Genomic DNA, 18,402 nt, shown 5'->3' with positions numbered 1-18,402 from the left:
TCATCTTCTGGAGTAACCAACACCGTCCCGAGAAAGGGAAAGGGAGGCATTGAAGAAGGAGACAACGCCAACCTGGTGAAGACAGCCCCTAGGTGGAATCCATTCATTTTGTACAGGTTTGCCAGTGAAAATCCTCCCTCCCTCCCCTGTTAGGGAAAACCTAATGCAGGCACAGAGAAAAGGAAACAGTTACAGAACATTAAAATATCATGGCAATTTAGGTAGTCTTCAGATCGGTATCTAAATTAGCAATTCATCCTTCTGTTCTTGTTCATCATGGCTTCTGGCTGGGTTGTACATCTATCACATAATATGAGTGAACACTTAACCAGCGAAGCAGTACTGTGGGATCCCTTTTACCCCCAGTCCTGTTATCTGTTAAAGAACAAGAAAAAAAAGATATAAATCTCTAGTTCATTTACTTAGAGGAGATGCTACAAATATCACCTTAAGCTACAATCCTGACTTTCACTGGGGGTTGATGTCGGGAAGGCAGAGCAGTCCAGTGCCAGAACATGCGTTCATCCAGCTGAGCGCGGTGCATCTGATCTGGCACTTGCATGCACCAAGCTTGGTGCATCCATATTTGTGCCGTATGTTTGTTTATTCGGCTGGCAGGCATAAAACGCCAGGTCAATAACGGAATGGATTAGAGCAGGAGATTCCTGGAGGACAGGAAAATCCAGGCAGCATAGATTTCCTCAACTGCTTCATGAGGTTAAGCTAAGCCTCAGGCTGGGTGCCGGCTGAGCAATTTTAGGCAAGCACACATCCATCTCATAACAGCAGTAAAGAGCAAAGAGGCTGCATCACAAAAGCAGAGGCCCTATTCAGACATAACTTTGGGAAGGGTGGTTAGGTGCACTAACCACCCTGCCTATCCACCGTCCCCTCTAACCAACCCTCTTGAGTGCATGTAGCTTCTCCTTGCTGTGCTGATAACAGCAGTGTGGGATCAAACCATCTTTGTTCCCTGCTAGGGATGTTGCGGGCATCCGATATGGGGGTGAAGCCCAACAGTCAGCCTACAGGACTGGGGTCCACAAACCCTTGCCGTTGTTGCTCAAGCCATTGGACAGCTCAGTGAGCAACCAGGAAGTGCTGCACGGATGCCCAGCCCCTTAGCCAACCACCATTATGCATAGAAATGGCAGGTCATTATTCTGCATAAAAGGTAATTTAGGGAAATGGCGGCCATTTACACTACAATTGAAATGCCTCTAGTGGCCGTTTATGGCAGCACTCGGTTAACCACGGAGTTAACCACAGGGGCCTTACAGACAACACACTAAGCTATGGTTAGGGTTGCTAACCCTTTTGCAGCATGTGATTAGTAAGGATGCTTAAACCATGGTTAAGTAGCCACCATGGTTAGGGAAAACACCCTGCAAATGTCACACTAGACACCATGGTGACAATTGCAGGTCGCCTTCCACCAGGCATCGCCCTGCCACGCCTCTGCTGTGACTCCGGAGCCAGGTGAGGGGCTGTCTTGACATTGTCTTGTATGTCCTCACCTCGCTCCAGAGAAAAAAGTCAGGTTAAATCCCTGACTTTTTTCTTCGCAGCTTTGGTGGAAAATCCTGGGGTGGACGCGCGATTGCAGTGGTTTATTATTATTATTATTATTATTATTATTATTATTATTATTATTAATTATTTATATAGCACCTTCAATGTACATGGTGCTGTACAGAGTAAAACAGTAAATAGCAAGACCCTGCCGCATAGGCTTACATTCTAATAAAACCATGATAAAACAATAAGGAGGGGAAGAGAAAGCAAACAGGCACAGGGTAGGGTAAACAGGCACTGGGTAGGGTAAAACTAACAGTATAAAGTCAGAACAAAATCAAGTTTTAAAAGCTTTAGGAAAAAGAAAAGTTTTTAGCTGAGCTTTAAAAGCTGCAGTTGAACTTGTAGTTCTCAAATGTTCTGGAAGAGCGTTCCAGGCATAAGGGCAGCAGAAGAAAATGGACGAAGCCGAGCAAGGGAAGTAGAGACCCTTGGGCAGGCAAGAAACATGGCATCAGAGGAGCGAAGAGCACGAGCGGGGCAATAGTGTGAGATGAGAGAGGAGAGATAGGAAGGAGCTAGACAGTGAAAAGCTTTGTAGGTCAACAGGAGAAGTTTATATTGGATTCTGAAGTGAATTGGAAGCCAATGAAGAGATTTCAGAAGTGGAGTTACATGGTCAGAGCGGCGAGCCAAGAAGATGATCTTAGCAGCAGAGTGGTGAACAGAAACCAACGGACTGATGTGAGAAGGAAGGCCAGTGAGAAGAAGGTTGCAGTAGTCCAACCGAGAAATAACCAATGCATGAACAAGAGTCTTGGCAGAAGAGACAGACAAAAATGATCCAATCCTGGCAATATTATACAGGAAAAAACGACAGGATCATATAACACTGTGCCACTACGCAACCACACTGGGGCTTTCTGAACATTTAGACAGCCCTCAATATATTAGGCTGGATGGTATGCAGCCTTAAGACCACAAGTTGCCCACACCTGGAGTAAATTATCAACAAAGATATTAAGAAATTAAGTAGGTGGAGATCTCAACATCCACCATTCTGCAGTTCTTCAAGCTCTCTTTACCTTGAAAATCTCCCCAGCCTGAGGCTCCTTGGCTAAGGCTGCCCTGTCCAGTTCATCATAGGCAGAAGTGACATACATTTCTGAATAGTCTTTCCCTCCAAAACAGCAAGATGTGATCCTGGAAGCCGGCATCTTCACAGTCTGAATTCTTTTCCCTATGTGAAGACAGAACCCCACAAAAAAGTTCTCAGGATAACACAACCAATTTTGAGTTATGATTTAATTTAATTTTAATTTAGAATTAAAAACTCTCATTTTAGAGTTATGATTTTAACAGTATTGATGTGTTATATTGTTTTTATATGGATCATGAGCTGCCCTAAACTCCTTGTGAAGAAGGGTGGGATATAAACATGCTGACAGACCTGTTTATATGAAAGCTGTACACGATGAAAGCTCTGGGGTGGCTCCATAGTGGTGCAGCATCAATTATATGACGCAGAAGCCACGGTGCAGGCATCTCAGGACTTCCCCCCCTCCCAAAAGCTCACATGATGTGGAATTTTAGGATGTTTTAACAATGTATATTATGTTTTAATTCAGTTTTATGTATTTTATATTTACTGTTGTTCCCCACCTCGATCAAAATGGAGAGGCGGGTAAGAAATAATAATACCGTATTTCTTCGATTCTAAGACACCATCGATTGTAAGATGCACACTAATTTCAGTACCACCAACGGAAAAAAAGCTTTGATTCTAAGAAATAATAAATGACCCGCGATTCTAAGACGCACCCCGTTTTTAGAGATGTTTATATGGGGGAAAAAGTGTGTCTTAGAATCAAAGAAATACGGTAATTATTATTATTTAAATAAATACATACATAAAATTGCTGATCTAGATGCCATCCCCTGCAAAATCCCCTCTCTGCCACCATTCAGCAATTAACCTTAGGAAAAGGTCTCAACGGCATGAATTATTTTATAATCCCAATTGCTGTGTACGGGGCAAGCTGAAGAAGGTAGGTTGTGAGCAAAGCATATGAAGGTTTGCCATGTCTTAGCCCATCTTATGCTATTATGAATAGGACAAAAGCTCATAAGACTGAGATTCAAAGCTCCATCACACCTTGGAAGAAACACTGGCAAATGCTGGCTACCGTCCCTTCTCTGTGGACACTCAGTTACTTCCTGTTTTCAAACAGGAAGTAAAAAAGTTACACAAGGGCCATTCAGTCACTTGTTGTGAACATGCTGCTTCTCCCACACACAGCAAGAGGGAGCAGCAACTTCAGTTTAAAAAATATTTTGGCATTTTTCTGGTTTTTCTTGCGGCACAAGGAAGACCAGAAGGGGTGGAAGGCGCAAGAGAGGCAGACGACGTCATGTGAGCTACCTCCAAGGAATCTGTGAGTGCCCAGTAATGAGCATGCAATAAAACGCTCATGTGATGGAACTTTCAGTTTCCAAAACATTTCCCAGCTAAAGCTAATCTTACTTGTTATTTTAATCTGAATTATTTTGACACTGATTCAGACAAAGTTTAAATGAACGGGGAATACATGCACTGGAGGGTGTGGTGAATCTGGATGCTTGACAGTCAACTTCTGACTTTCTTAGCATCAGAGGTTAATTTGTTTGATTTTCCTAGTTTCAAAGCAGAACAGCTGAAAAGGCGGTCCTGTAACTTTGACAGAATTCAAATTTAACCAGGGGCTGTCTGTATACGAAGAAAGTGGTGCGGCATCGATTATATGATGCAGAAGCCACTGTGCAGACATCTGAGGACTCCCCGCCTCCAAAGCTCTGAAGCAAAAAAGTTGGAGACTTACCCCGACTTTTTTGTCTGGAGTGTGGTGAGAACAGCACATCTCCATCTGTTGCTACGCTTCAGGATTGCAGCGGAGGCGTGGCCTGGCAGGTGGCAGCCCCTGATTGGTCACCGACCGCCCAGGCAGGGGGTTGTGGGTGGGCTAGCAAGCCAAATGGTCACCACAATGCTGCTGCACTGCCTCCGGGTGAGCAGAAGAATCTCTCATTTGCGGGGGGGGGGGAGTTCTCCCTTCCCTTGGCTTCAATCCTCACAAGGAAAGTGGGGAAGCCAGGGAGGAATGGGCAGCAGCAGCAGCTCCCCCTGCCATGATCCATATAAACCCTGTGCTCGCTCCTTGGTGTCAGGATAACATGTCGCAATCCTGCAGGAGCAAAACTATGGGTTTTGGGGGGCTCGCAGCACCCCTGCCAATGCACCATCCTCAAGATAGCCCCCCCACCCACCCGTAGGTCTGCTGTTTGGTTATTCCAAGCAAAAAGGAGTCATTTCCTACCTGTTTTACTGGTAAAAAAGGTTCTGGTTTTAGACCAAACTTTTAGCCCAATCCTATGCACCTCTACTTGGAAGAAGGCCAAACTAAATGTGATGCAATTCATGCAATTAGTAATTAATGGTTTTGTTTTAAAGAGCAAATAGCAGATGGGTGTGTGTGGAGAAAATCAAGACTGGAGGGGGAGAAGTGATTTAACACTTTGTTGTTCTCGAACTGGATCACGGGGCCCACAGCTGCTATGGGAGGAGGAAGGCTCCCATTGATGCAAACAGATTTTAGTGAATCAAACTTTATAGTAGGTGTACTTAGAATCTCTGTCTTGTAAAATGTACAAGTTACACAATTCGTCCAAACCCCACCTAGTTACCTGCATCAGGGTAATACTGATAATATCCAGTAGTAGCCCTTGTCTTTGATAGAATAGACAGTTCAGGACCACACATTATGTTTTAGCCTATATATGACATAAATGGTAAAAGCATAACATATGATGGACGCAAACCCATGTGCACCCTGGCGTATGCACAGGTACTAGGAACTGGGCGTTTCATGGGATACACTGCTGTGTGACATCTAAAACCGGGGTGGGCAGAAGGTAGATCTGTAAATGTTTTGGATTTCAACTCCAAGAAGCCCCTGCCAGCATGGCCAAGGGTCAGGAATGCTAGGAATTGAAGTCCAAAACATTTGGAGATCTATTTTCTGCCCACCCCTGTTCTAAAACACATGCTTGCCCCTCATAATATGCGAACTGTTCCTGACTCAGCCTACTCCTGGAAAAAGTGAACTGGCTACCCATAGGCAACTGAGACTCTCCAATATGGCCATTAAAGCCAAGAATTTCCAAACATTTCATGATGCCTGAAAAATATTTGAAGAGGCCACTAAATTGGTTTTAGCTGATTAGCACAACTGAGTTTATAAGGGCTGCTAGTTCCACTCTTCAAATCTAGCTCAGATAATGCAGAGTCCTTGTTAATCTTTTACCTGTTTCAGGGTCAATACGGATCACTCGTCCGCCATCAATACAGGCCACCCAGAGTTTCCCTTCTGTGTCAATGCACATCCCATCAGGCATTTCTTCTTCTTTTTCCAACTTGTACACAGGCCTACAACTGGAACAATCTGCACAGGGAATGATGCAAACAGCATGGGTGATAATTGGATACCTCAGACAATGCAATGTTTTCTCTTTTTATCAGTTTACAATTTTAAAAATCCTTTTGTGGACCATACTTAAATTGTGATTTATCAGAAAGCAAGACAAAGCCAAATTAAGTCTTTATTCTCCACTCCATCTTAAATTGTTGATCTTGTCTCTTGCTTTTGTATAGGATACAGAATAAATACAACCAATAAAGGAAGATTGCTATTGAAAGCTTCATTTATACCTTCATTTATAGCATCATACAAGCAGTAAACAAAGCTTTGCTGGCTCTGAATAAGAAAGTATTTCGTTTCTCCAGTTTGGCTAGCTTTTAGTTCTCAAATAGTAGAATTGCCATTTCATTCTGGCTGGGCTCTGCATGACAGGGAAAAATCCAGTGGTGAACATTCTCCATCAATGCATTTCTATACCACAGAAAAACTACCCCAGTTGTATTTATGCTGATCTTGTAACTTTTTAAAGGACAAGAACCCTGCCAGGAAAAAAAAATGTGGCAAGCCTAAAAGGAGCATTTTTCTTATAAGTCTTCACCAGTTTGAACCTTATATGTATGTTGATGCAAAGGAGGAAAAAAGGAAGAACTGCCAAATCTTTTGTAGCCAACATGTAAAGTACTGTCTTGACATGTTTCTCTAGTCCAGAAATAGAAGTAAACAATCTGACAATATCTTGCCCAATCAAAATAAATTGATTCTTGCCACAATTTTATGGCCTGATACACACACACACACACACACACACACACACACACACACACACACACACACACTTTGTATTACCAATTAATGATTTTTAAAAAGCCCAATATGCTCTATGATTGCCTACCAATCTTCTACATAGTATTTATTTAAGTATTATTTAAAAAAACATTTAGGGAAAGAATATGTACCAATTTTTCCTGTGTATAACTCATAGTTGAAGGCATTCACAGCGTATGCCAGGCTATCAATGTAGAAGAAGGTTCTGTGATCCAGTGACCAATCCAGACCGTTCGAGATGTCCACCTGCTCTAATTGCTTCATGACGCAACGATCAGGAAAGAGAGTATAAAGGGCACCTTGGTGCCTTGCCCTCAGCCCAGGTGCTGTCTCTTCAGCCATGGTACCTGCAAGATGGGCAGGAGAAACCCTGGTAAGATAATTAGGCACAGCAAGGCCTCTTAACAATGTAAAAATGGGACTGATGGGTCAGACCAAAGTTCTGCCTGGTCTAGTGGTAGGCAAACTGATGCCCTTCAGATGTTTTTGATTAAAACTCCCATCAACCCCAGCCTACATAGTTTACAGTCAGGAATTCTGGGAGTTGTAGTCCCCAAAAAACTGCAGAGCACCAGGTTGCCCACTCCTACTTTGTATTGGTTGCAGACTTTAGTGAGGAATTTTATTTAAAGCCTTTGATAGACATTGCACGTCACATGTACAAGATTGCTCTTATCTACATATTGGATTACCTTTTTGGAAGATGCCCAACTTGATGACCTGCATGGGTATTGGACTGCAACTCCCATCAGACCACGCTGGCTGGGAATGATGGGGATTGCAGTCCAACACCTCTGCAGGGCATCAGGTTAGTGAAGGCAGATCTAGAGAGTTACAGAGTAGCAACGCCTTCTCAAACCTGTTAAGAATTATTTCCCTTTGCAGTAGATATGCTGATTCTTCCTCCACTAGAAATTGTTTTATATATATCAGGTTTCTAGCCTTTCCTGTAAACATTAAAATCTACTTTAAAAAAAAAAGTAAAAAATTCTTTCTACTAATTTACTGGGGACAGACTCTCTGTCCCTTGCCCTAGTCTTTTCTTTTTAAGTGATATTATCTTGTTTACCTTCCAGCCCTCTGGTGAAAAGTCTAATTATAGTGCTACATCACAGTTAGTACTGACAACTTCACTTTCGCAATCTTTTTTTTAAAAAAAAATCTGTGGAATTCTATTTAACCCCACAAATAGTTACTTTTTAACTTTTTGTAGGTTACTTCTTAATCAGAATACCTTTTCATTCTCATTAGCAGTTAAAACAGATGTTTACTGCCTCTTATGTTCCAGTCACTTTTTGTGCAGTTGTCTGAAGAATGGAGAAATGTATTAAACACTCACACTGTTATGTGCTTTAAAGAAAAAACTAGCAAAAGGATACTTTGAGTTTCTTCTTTCACTGTCTACGTCCACACACAACACTAAATCAAAATTCTTCAGAATCTTATTTTATCATTCCCAAGCAAAGGTGAGACTGTCAATATGCGCTATATACCTCATGGAGACGGTGCAGTAGTGCTGTGTTGGTTATATGATGCCGCTGTCAACTCTCAGCCACCACAGGGCTTGTTCCTGAAACTGCACATTTAAAAAGTCGTAGATTTACCACAACTTTTTCCTTTGCTCCGAGGTCACCACAGTCTTTCCTCTGCCTGTCAGTGGTGACCTCGCTTCGGTTTGAGGCTGGGGGAGTTCTGGGGATGGATAGTGACCACAGATAGGTTGTGGGAAGCACGGAAAGGCCAGGCATCGGGCAGGGGGTAGCCACCGGAAAACCCACGCTTCCTCCCGCCCTAGAGATTAACTGTTCCCATCCCACAGCTGTGATTCCAAGGGTTTTTTAAGGAGCGCATTGCCAAAGCGGTGCCGTAAAGACACCCCTGGTGCTGGTACAATGGGGGCAGCTAAACTTACTAGAAATTTACCAGGGCAAAAAAGCTTAGTCTTATGTCATCCAAACTTCAACTCTGTTAAGTTATTGGTTAGTTTAGCCACTCCCACTTCCAGGAGGAGCCAAGCGAGAGCAATTGGACAGTGTGCACCAACACTCCTGCTCACTACTGATAAGCCAGAGTACTAAAGAACTCTAGCTTAGCCTTTTGTGCAAACATAGCCACTGTCTCTTTTAATATACTGAAGTTAACGGAAATCAACCTCTCAGTTATTTGAAAGCCATTCTCTTTAGTGACCCCCACCATTTGGAAAACTCACCCTCATGTAGTTCAGGAGGCAGAAAATGTGGCATCATTCAAATGCCTCCTGAAAACACACTAGTTCACACAGGCCTTCCCTGGGCCTTAAATAAATTAACTAAGCCACTCCATTTTATTGCCCCCATTTTACTGCTCTTTTATTGTTGTGGAAGTATTTTAATGCTGTGTTTTTATGCTATTTTAATACTGTGTTTTAATGTTGCAAATCGCTGAGAGATTCCAATATATTCAGCAGTATATAACTATTACAGATAAATAAATAAATATAATTGCATCTAAAATCCATTATAACTTACCATAATAGTCAACCATGACCTTATATAAACATTCCAAAACCCACAGTAGGCAAATATCTTTAGTTGTGACCAACACATCACAAAATAGTGGGAAAGTTTTGTGATTCCCTACAATTCTTCTTCAGCCTGGATGCTACTTGCTTTTTGTTAAACAGGATTCCAATTGATCCAAAATTCTTATTATCTCGATCCCCCCTTTTTTTTTACTGTTTGGTTCACTTAGATCATGGTGTATTGCCAATAAGAACTTGAAAGCAAATTTGTACACTGATCCTGGCTATCATACAGTGTGTAGCGCTTTACTAACTCCATAGCAGTGCGTTTGTTGCACCTTTTATACCAATTACACATCTAAATTTGTTTGTAAAAAAGGAAATAGCTATTATTGTAGACTTGAGCATATTAATATAGATGCAGCTGTTTCATTAACTCAGGATAGGCAATCGAACCAAGTCAAAATGGCCAATGGTCAATAATTATGGGAGCTGTAGGCCAAAACACCTGGAGAGTACCAGGTTGCCTATCCTAGCATTAAATTCTATACATGCATTCAGTCTGTGGGAAATCCATTGAGTTGAGTCTGGATCCAACCCATTAGGAAAAGCCAACTGAGCACACCATATAATTGTATCCATATTAGGTATAGCAATACCTGCAAAAAATCTCCCCATTGGGTCCACTTTTCCATCATTAAATCTGTTGTTTGGTTTATCTAATTCCATTTCAGCAATAGAAACAACTCTCTGATTGTCCCAGTTCAGGAAAGCAAACCTAGTTCCTAAAGCGATCACATAGCCTCCACACTTGCGAAGTGCTACTGACCCAACACGAGCATCTGCAGACAGGAAAGAAATTGGAAAACTTCAAAGCTATGACACATGACATCCTGCAACCTTGATGGAGAATGGCCAAAATGTAGAAATAAATAATCTGTTATTGTTCCCCTCAGCTTTAACTTCCTTTCTGATGCTTCCCAGAATGCAATTTTCTACACAGTGAAAAAAGAACGGTCCTTCCAGATGAAGCTTTTATTGGGCAATCGTGCTGCCTCATTCACTCAATTTGACATGATCTTATATTCTATTTGTTACCTTCCATCTTTTTCCACTGCTTCTTCTGTCTTCTTTCTTACCAGACAAAATCCATTAAGGAGGGAAAGACAGCATATTTATTTATTTACAATATTTATATATGCTCCATATCTAAAAACATTCTGGAGCAGGGAACATAAATAAAACAGGAAAATTATTAAAACAGCATATTAGAATTGTTCATTTTAAAACAGAATCCAAATAAAAACTGTGGCTGGACAGTTGAGGAATGCTTCCTGGAAAAGAGCTGTTTTCAGGAGGCACTGGAAGCAGCACAGTGTTGGTGTCTGAAAAGAAAAGGGGCCACCACACTAAAGGCTCTTCTCCTGGACTTCATCTTGATGAGCATGGGAGGAAAGCACATTGCTCTTATTCTCCACAGTATATTTATTTATTTATTTATTTATTACATTTTTATACCGCACAATAGCCGAAGCTCTCTGGGCGGTTCATGATGAACTTGGCTCTGCTCCATCAGTGTTATATTGCAGATCAAGCTGTCCCAAAGACCTAGATTTTCAGTGCCAGGAAAAACATACTTCCAGGTGCAGAGCGGGGGAGGCGGAGGGAGTAATAGCTCCCATCCCATCCTCCCATTAAGCCCGCTGTTCTGAGAAGAAGCAAAAATCCCAAGTTATCTAGGGCAGGATCTGAAGGGAGGATCTGCCCATTTGTAGAGGGAGCTTCTATCCTTTGCTTTGCAGATGAACAGCTTATAAAAATAGAGATCTGCTGACAGTTTGCTCTAGTGGGGCTTAATTGGAGTGGGGGGTGCTCCCCATTTCACCCCATTTCAGAAAACTGTCAGGGAACTGCAGATCTCTATTTTTATAAACTGAAGATACACAGCTCTGCATCAGCAAAGTAAAGGATAAAAGCTCCTTCCACAAATGCACACTTTTGGGTATAAATTAGGGTGAATTAATGCAGCACCAGAGAAGTTAATTAACACAATTAATTAAGCCAGCCTTCTGCCTGGCTTCCAGCAACCAATTAGGCCCCAGAGCAAGGTCACACAGCAGAAGGGCCAAGATGTTCTTGCTTTGAAGAAAAAAGTAAGGGAAGTACCTGACTTTTTTACCGCACAGCTTCAACGAAAAGCCCTGTGGTGGCTGCGAGTTGGCAGCTGTGTCATATAACTGACCCAGCACCACTACATAGGCACTGCAGGGCTTAGAAGACATATAGAGCTTTATCACACCAGCGTTATACTGTGCAATCACTGTGAATTGCGTGCAAAGGACTCCGAAGTTTTCCAGTTTATAATCTGCTTTGACTGTGAAGTACTCCCATGCATCCTGCTTTAATTGTGCTATAAAGCCAAAAGAACCGACCTATTTTGGTACTACTTTTGGAGCGAGTCATTTGTTGTTTTCCGAGCGGCCACTGGGGGCGCAGGAGCAGGATTTGATATGTTTAAAGAAAAATTAAACAAATGCTTACATCTGCGTAAGTTTTAAAGATAAAGACATCAAAATTGGCACAGTAATAGATATGAAGGAGAGCTTTAAGCATACCAGATTTGAATTGGATTGGGTCATTGTTGATTTTTTACATTTCCCCCTTAAACCCATTTCCTGGTATGCAAAGGTTCTTAGGGGCGCTGCCGCCCGGGGTGTGATTTAGCTAGCAACAACAATGACAGCTAAGCGCTGTAGGGGATAATTCGGGGGAAACAGGTATGTGGGATGAAGCTAATAGACAGCCCCTGGTGGACTCCAATTGGGCCATAGGCCCATGTGAAAAATGCCTGCACAGTGTCATCTGAAAACGTTCTGATTGGCTCTAGCTATTCTAGGCCATTCCCTTGTGGTAATATTTTCTGCAACAGCAAAACCCCTCCAAGGCGTGGGTTGTAGGATGGGGGAACTATGACTGCCCCATGCACCAGGTTGGGACGACATGGCAACCTGCAACACAGCACAGGTAATAAGGATAATCTATGACTGGCAGAGAGGGGGGGGACACTGCATTGCTTCCCTCCCTGGTTATCTGAACTCAGCCAATGTATAAAGACTCTGTCTCCCTCAATAATCTCAACTGGTATCAATATACCTTGACATTTTCTTAAAGACTGAAACAATTTTACAAAATAGTCTGAAGAAAAAGGTCCCAGCTTGGGGAAAAATAATCTTTCTTACCCACTGATACACACTGAACTTCATTAGTGATGGAGTTCCAGCGGCAAACTTTCTGCGAATTGATATCCACATATACAAGGGAATTCAGCCTTTCTTCCCATACAGGGCACTCTCCCATCCTGTTCTTCTCCTTCACAACAGACTCAATTTTAATGGAAGACATGGTCTACAAGAGAGAGAACAATTAGCAAAATACCAAATTTAATTTCAGCAGAAAGCTCTAATTAAACGGGCTCTAAGAACTGGATTGTGAACTGGCCCAATGCAGCAAAGGACCTCAGCTTGGTGCTTTGATATATTGTATATTGTTATTATTTGAAGATTGCCACATATGTTTTGAGAATGGTCTTCCTCAGCAACACTACCATAAACAACATGTCTGTGTTATTTATTATACAAAACATATTAAAACGAATGGGGAAAATACAAAAAAAAAAAAAACCTTCAAATACGAGAGGCATATAACTATTAGTTTAAAAGGTTTGGAATTCATTACCTTCATTCCTAAGATAAGCTAACTTAAAGAAGTTCCTGAAAGGAAAGTTTCCCATCGCCTTCTCCCCCTGTAGCCACCTGTGCCTCCCCGAAAAAGCTCCATCACATTGGGGCTTAACACGCTCCTCCGCCCCTGTTTTCATTCCTCAGTTACTCCCTCTTTCAAAAGAGGAATGAGCACGAGGCCATTGAGTCCACTGTTCTAATGGTGCTGCTTCTCCTGCACACAGCAGGAGAGAGCAGCAATTCCCAGTTTAAAAAAACATCGGACTTAAAGAGCTGGTTTTTTGTCGCGCAAGGAAGACCAGAAGGGGTGGAAAGCACGCAAGAGGCAGACAACGTCATGTGAGGGACCTGAGCAAACTTCGTGAGTGCCCAGTAACAAGCGTGCAATAAAACGCTCATCGGATGGAACTTAAAGCCTCTCTTAGAGGGCATGGGGTCAGGGTAGCCACTTATGAATCACCAAAAAAGAAGAAGTGCATTGCCATAAAAAAGGGCCACAATTTGTATAACATTTCCATATGTTAATTTATGTTTGGATGCAAATTTAGGAATAATTATTTAAACAGAAATACAGTACATCTCAGCAAAGTGTGGAAGACTGTAACCAGGTGGCCTGTGTGCCTACCTGTTCAGCCTGCTGTCCAGGTGTTGATGATGGGCAATAGTTCTTATGGTTCAGTTATCTTGAAACCGAACTTGGACAGGACAGCCCTCTGCAAAAAAGGACACCTGGCCACCCTATGGGAGCCATCCTGAGTAACGTGGGGGTAATACCACACCCTTCCCACATTATTCTGAAGCATGTCCTGACATTCTGCAAAGGCTCTGCAGGTAGTCAGGGATGTGATATTCTGAAAACATGCTCATTGATGCATTTTAAAAGCAGGATGTGCAAAGATCTTCAGCTTTAGTGGTGGGCTTGTTGTGGAAGTGTTCCTACCATGTGTTCGCACATGTACCATCTTTGGCCCCAGATCAAGGGAACACCTACTCTGTCAGGTTTGCAGCAGAAGCTGAATGTGCAAGAGTACTGATTAGTTGGCCCTCATGTCAATCACAAAGCACCTCTCCTTTACTCAGAGCACAGCTGTGCACAGCCCTGATTGGTTGACACTTGTGTCAGTTACAAACCTATTCCAAATCCTTCCCGTTTCAGAATAATTTTTAAACTATAGAGTTGCCAAATGCTTGAGGAAAGAGAGAATTGAACAGCCCACCTGATGCTTGGGAGAGAGACGAAGAAGAGATCATGTGCACTTGATTAGGTGACAGGATATTTGTCATTTGAGGATTAAATACAGTGAGTGGAGGAGCAAAAACCATCCCTGCTCCTGTCTAAAAGTATGTCTATATGCAACTGGGCAGAATGGTAGTAGTCTGAAAGCCTTACTGCATCTTCTTTCTTTACACCATTACTATCCATTAGTGTACAACATTAGAAAGCATTAGTGTGCAGACATCTGTTTGGAAATTGCTGTCCCCAAACCTGCAAATAACCTCGTCAAGAGAGTACAGAGATCTTCCTAGGGTGTCTCCCAGTGGAATTTCAGTAACAGGAAAGCAGGATTGAGCAATGACAGACACTTGTGAACAATGCTCAGCGCATGACACATCTTGCTCAAGTTCTGCTTAATTCAAAGCCATGCATGAAGCTGACTCACAATGCATGTTTTGTCATCAGAACTCACAGAATACTATATGTACATTGGCAAACCCAGTCAAATTGACTTCATGTGAACAGATAATTAAAAGGGTGCAACAGCTGATCTTATCTGCACTCTGAAACTGGTTGATTGCATTTTAGATCCTGTCAGCAGTCACGTGAACTTGCTCATGTGAACTTGGAATTAAGACATGGCTTAATTCCAAGCTTTTCATAATAGCCTCTTCTGCAACTCCTCCTTGAGTAACATTTATTGAAGGGAAGCATTAATGGGCAGGGATCGGAAGGAAGGTAAAGACACTGTTCGGATTTTTCACCACTTCTTCAGACCAGAACATTGGCTCCAGAGAAACCTGCTAGCAACCTAGACCGCTCTGGAAGAAACTCTTCAATATGTCATGTACCAAGGACAAACATATCCAGCATGGATGTGTCCCTTAAATGTCAGTGTGAAACAGGAGAAAGGGCAACCATGCCTTTCTCCCACCTATCCCATTCCTGATCTTGTAAACCAGAGGTGGGCAATTTGTGGACTTCCAGATGTTTTGGCCTACAACTCCCATCAGCCTTAACCAGGGCCAGATCTATACCAAGAAGGAGATAACACTATGAAAGCGGTTTGAAAACAGTATGTGGAATGTGTCATGGGCCACAGCAGTTGTCAGTGCACACTTCAATACTATTATAAAGTAGTAGTGTAGCTCCTGCCCACCATAGTCAATGGTAAAGAATCATGGGAGTTGTAAACCAAAACATCTGGAGGGCCACAGGTTGTCCACCCCTGCTGTAAACAGAGCTGCCCTTCCTGTGCGTGCAGCACACCTGGAATCCATTTATCCAAGCAGATGAGAGAAGGTGGCAGATGACAGGACTGGGGACCACAGCAGTTCTATAGATGCTGTGCTGTTCCGGGGCTTCTTATTCTATTGCAAACATCACCTAGACCATTTTTCTCTCCCATACACTCACATTTCAATCATCTTATTGACCTCTTCTTGGTTTTTTAATGACTAAATTCTTGCTTAGAAATTTCTAATTTAATTATATTTACATAGGTATTTGTTTATTTTTTTAAAAAAAACCCACCACATTTGTATCCAGCCCTATATCACTAGGATCTCAGGGTGGTGTACAGATAAAACCATACAATATAAAACAATAAATATACACAGCTAAAAACAAATTAAACCATGAATCAAGTTAAAACCAGTATATAATTTAAACAATTAAAACAGTTAAAACAACAACAATAATAATTTATTTATTTATTTATTTATTTATTTGTTACCCGCCTCTCCCTCTGGATCGAGGCAGGGTACAACACAAATGCAAACACAACAATATATATACATCTAATTAAAACATTTAAAACTAATACATTATTAAAAGCAGCACATTATTAAAAAGGCATCTTAAAATTCAACTGCATAGGCCTGCCGGAAGGGATCAGTCTTTATGGCTTTCTTAAATTCTGGAAGACTGTTAAGTTGATGAATCTCTCCCAGCAATGTGCAAACTTGGTGAATTTAACCATAAAAGGCTTTGTTTAAAAGCCATGTTTTTACTCTGTTTCTCCAGAGTCACAGCCATCCATTACTGACACCTTTCCCATTGACTTTTAATTACCTGTAATTTTCCTTATGTAATTTTCCTTATGTGGGTGCCAGAGCTAATCTTCTGGTTTTAACCAGCATGATAATAAACTGAGAGAGTCATGTTGTTCTGCAGGGAAATACCCTTTTAATAGAGCTGAAGATCTCTGACATTCACATTTATTCTTTGTTTAAGCTGCAATCCTATGTACTGGGGTGGGCAACGTGCAGACTACAGACTACATGTGACTCCCACAGACCCCAGTGCCACCCACCCCATACCTGAATTTAGGGGGGAAAGTGACCCTTTTGCAGTGCTCGAAGGGTTAACTTTAACTTGCGAACAAGCTAAATTTAACCCTTTTAGTGCTATGAAGAGCTATGGAGAGGTCTGCCACTGAAATTCAGTGGCAAACCAGCGATGATTGATTGATTGATTGATTGAGTCCTAGTACAGCCTGCAGTGCCATCCAGGGATAAAAATGCCCACTGTATCTCCTGCAGTTCTACCCCTGCTATACACACTATCCTGAGAGTAAGACCCATTAAACTCAATGGGGCTTATTTCTGAGTAGACATAGAGAGGATTGCACTGCGACTGATTACCTTTCTATACTGCCCCAATAGCTAAAGCTCTCTGGGCAGTTCACAAAAATGAAAACTGTAAAATACAATATGATAAACTATAATACAAAACATTTTTAATACAAAGCATAACCCAAAATAAAAATCAGAGTAAAAGCCAGCAGCAATGTAAAGATCTAAAAACATAATACTATATTTAAAAACAAAACTGAAAGACTACAAAGACTGAGGAAATAAAAAATCTTCACCTGGTGCTGAAAAGACTACAATGTAGGCAGTCTCTCTGGGGAGGATTTCACTGAATAGCTGCCACAAATGATATTTTCTTCCTGATTTCTTTCAGGCTACTGTTGGCACCTTCTCTAACAGCATAATCCTCAAAACAGGCTTCTGTGGTATGCCAACTGATGACCTTCATCAAAAGCCAAATTTAAACATTCTCCTGATGCAAAATGTACTCCTACGCCATTCCCTTTTGGAATTAACCTTTTAACCCCAAAGTAGTATTTATCTTACCGTATCTTACCAACTGAGGACAACTTGTATGTTCTCCTGTGCCTCTTAAGTTTCCAGCCCAAGTGAGAGAAAATATATCTGTAGGTTGTAGCAGCTGCTCCTCCGGATACAGCTTTTCCTGTTGTTGAGGTCTTGCCCAATCTTATAAACCACAAGAAATACACCAGAATTAACAAAGCCCAATAATCTTGCCTTTAGAAAGTAATTTTGTTTCACTCAAGTAATGGCAGAACAGAGAATCTAATGAAGAGAAAAACATCTGCATCAGCAACTTGAAATTTCAGAGCATGTACTAAGTTATTAAGGCAGCTGTAGAGGCCACTCTGAACAAGAGAACTTCGGCTATTGGGCGGTATAAAATGTAATAAATAAATAAATAAGTTCTGAGCACCAATGTGAGTCATTAGGAGTTGGGTTATTAGAGGTTTCAGTAACTCCCTTTCAACACTACAGAAACTATCCTGAGAGGAGTCTCTGCATGGGATTTAGAGAGACAGACGTCCCTAACCTGCTGCCTTCCATATATGTTGGACTATAGCTCACATCATTCCCAGCCAGCATAGCCTCTGTTGGTTAGGGATGATGGAAGTTGTAATTCACATCTGGAGGGCACCAGGTTGGGGAAGGCTGCTGTAGGACCTAGTTACTGTTGTGTTTACCACATACGAGACAACAGTCAGTCTAATTTCTCATTTTTGTACAGTTCATCAATATGAACATAGGATCAATACACGCAGAAGATGGAAACTACAATAATAATTAATTGCAGTAGCACCAGATTCTTAGAAATAGGGGTAAATCCTGTAAAATATGAACCCACCTCCTAAAATTAACTTATGCTACATACTAGTAAGACCCAGACTCTCTTTCCTTTGTACTTGCAAATCTGACTCAAAAATGGTAATGCTTACCAGATTTCTAGGCCCAAGGTAGACTGCTATTCTCAGAGTATCTATCTGGCATGGAAGCTGACTAATTTCTAGAACTAGTCCGCTGCTTGCTTCCACTGTAC

The 18,402-nt window shown here is 41.7% G+C and overlaps 1 protein-coding gene across 1 annotated transcript; it reads right to left on the bottom strand.

The window, feature by feature from the left end:
• Window positions 1-12,696, bottom strand: LOC134399458 (regucalcin-like). Its single transcript, XM_063127506.1, has 6 exons — window positions 12,534-12,696; window positions 9,954-10,136; window positions 6,926-7,141; window positions 5,856-5,993; window positions 2,601-2,755; window positions 1-375 (listed from the first exon to the last, which is right to left on the bottom strand). Exons 1-6 carry the CDS (start codon window positions 12,694-12,696, stop codon window positions 325-327), a joined length of 906 nt encoding a protein of 301 aa, XP_062983576.1. The 3' UTR covers window positions 1-324.
• Window positions 12,697-18,402: the final 5,706 nt, after the last annotated feature.

The sequence above is a fragment of the Elgaria multicarinata genome, chromosome 5 (genome assembly GCF_023053635.1).
Source record: "Elgaria multicarinata webbii isolate HBS135686 ecotype San Diego chromosome 5, rElgMul1.1.pri, whole genome shotgun sequence".
Classification (NCBI taxonomy): Eukaryota; Metazoa; Chordata; class Lepidosauria; order Squamata; family Anguidae; genus Elgaria; species Elgaria multicarinata.
The sequence above is the reverse complement of the archived record's forward strand: the minus strand, read 5'-3'. Positions and strand labels throughout refer to the sequence as shown.

Excerpts from the sequence above, each read along its gene's own strand:
- LOC134399458 (XM_063127506.1), bottom strand. The coding sequence starts at position 12,696 with ATGTCTTCCATTAAAATTGAGTCTGTTGTGAAGGAGAAGAACAGGATG. Across the intron at positions 10,137-12,533 it reads AGTTCAGTGTGTATCAGTGG|ATGCTCGTGTTGGGTCAGTA; the intron begins GTAAGAAAGATT and ends TCCTGTCTGCAG. Across the intron at positions 2,756-5,855 it reads CCGTATTGACCCTGAAACAG|GGAAAAGAATTCAGACTGTG; the intron begins GTAAAAGATTAA and ends GTCTTCACATAG.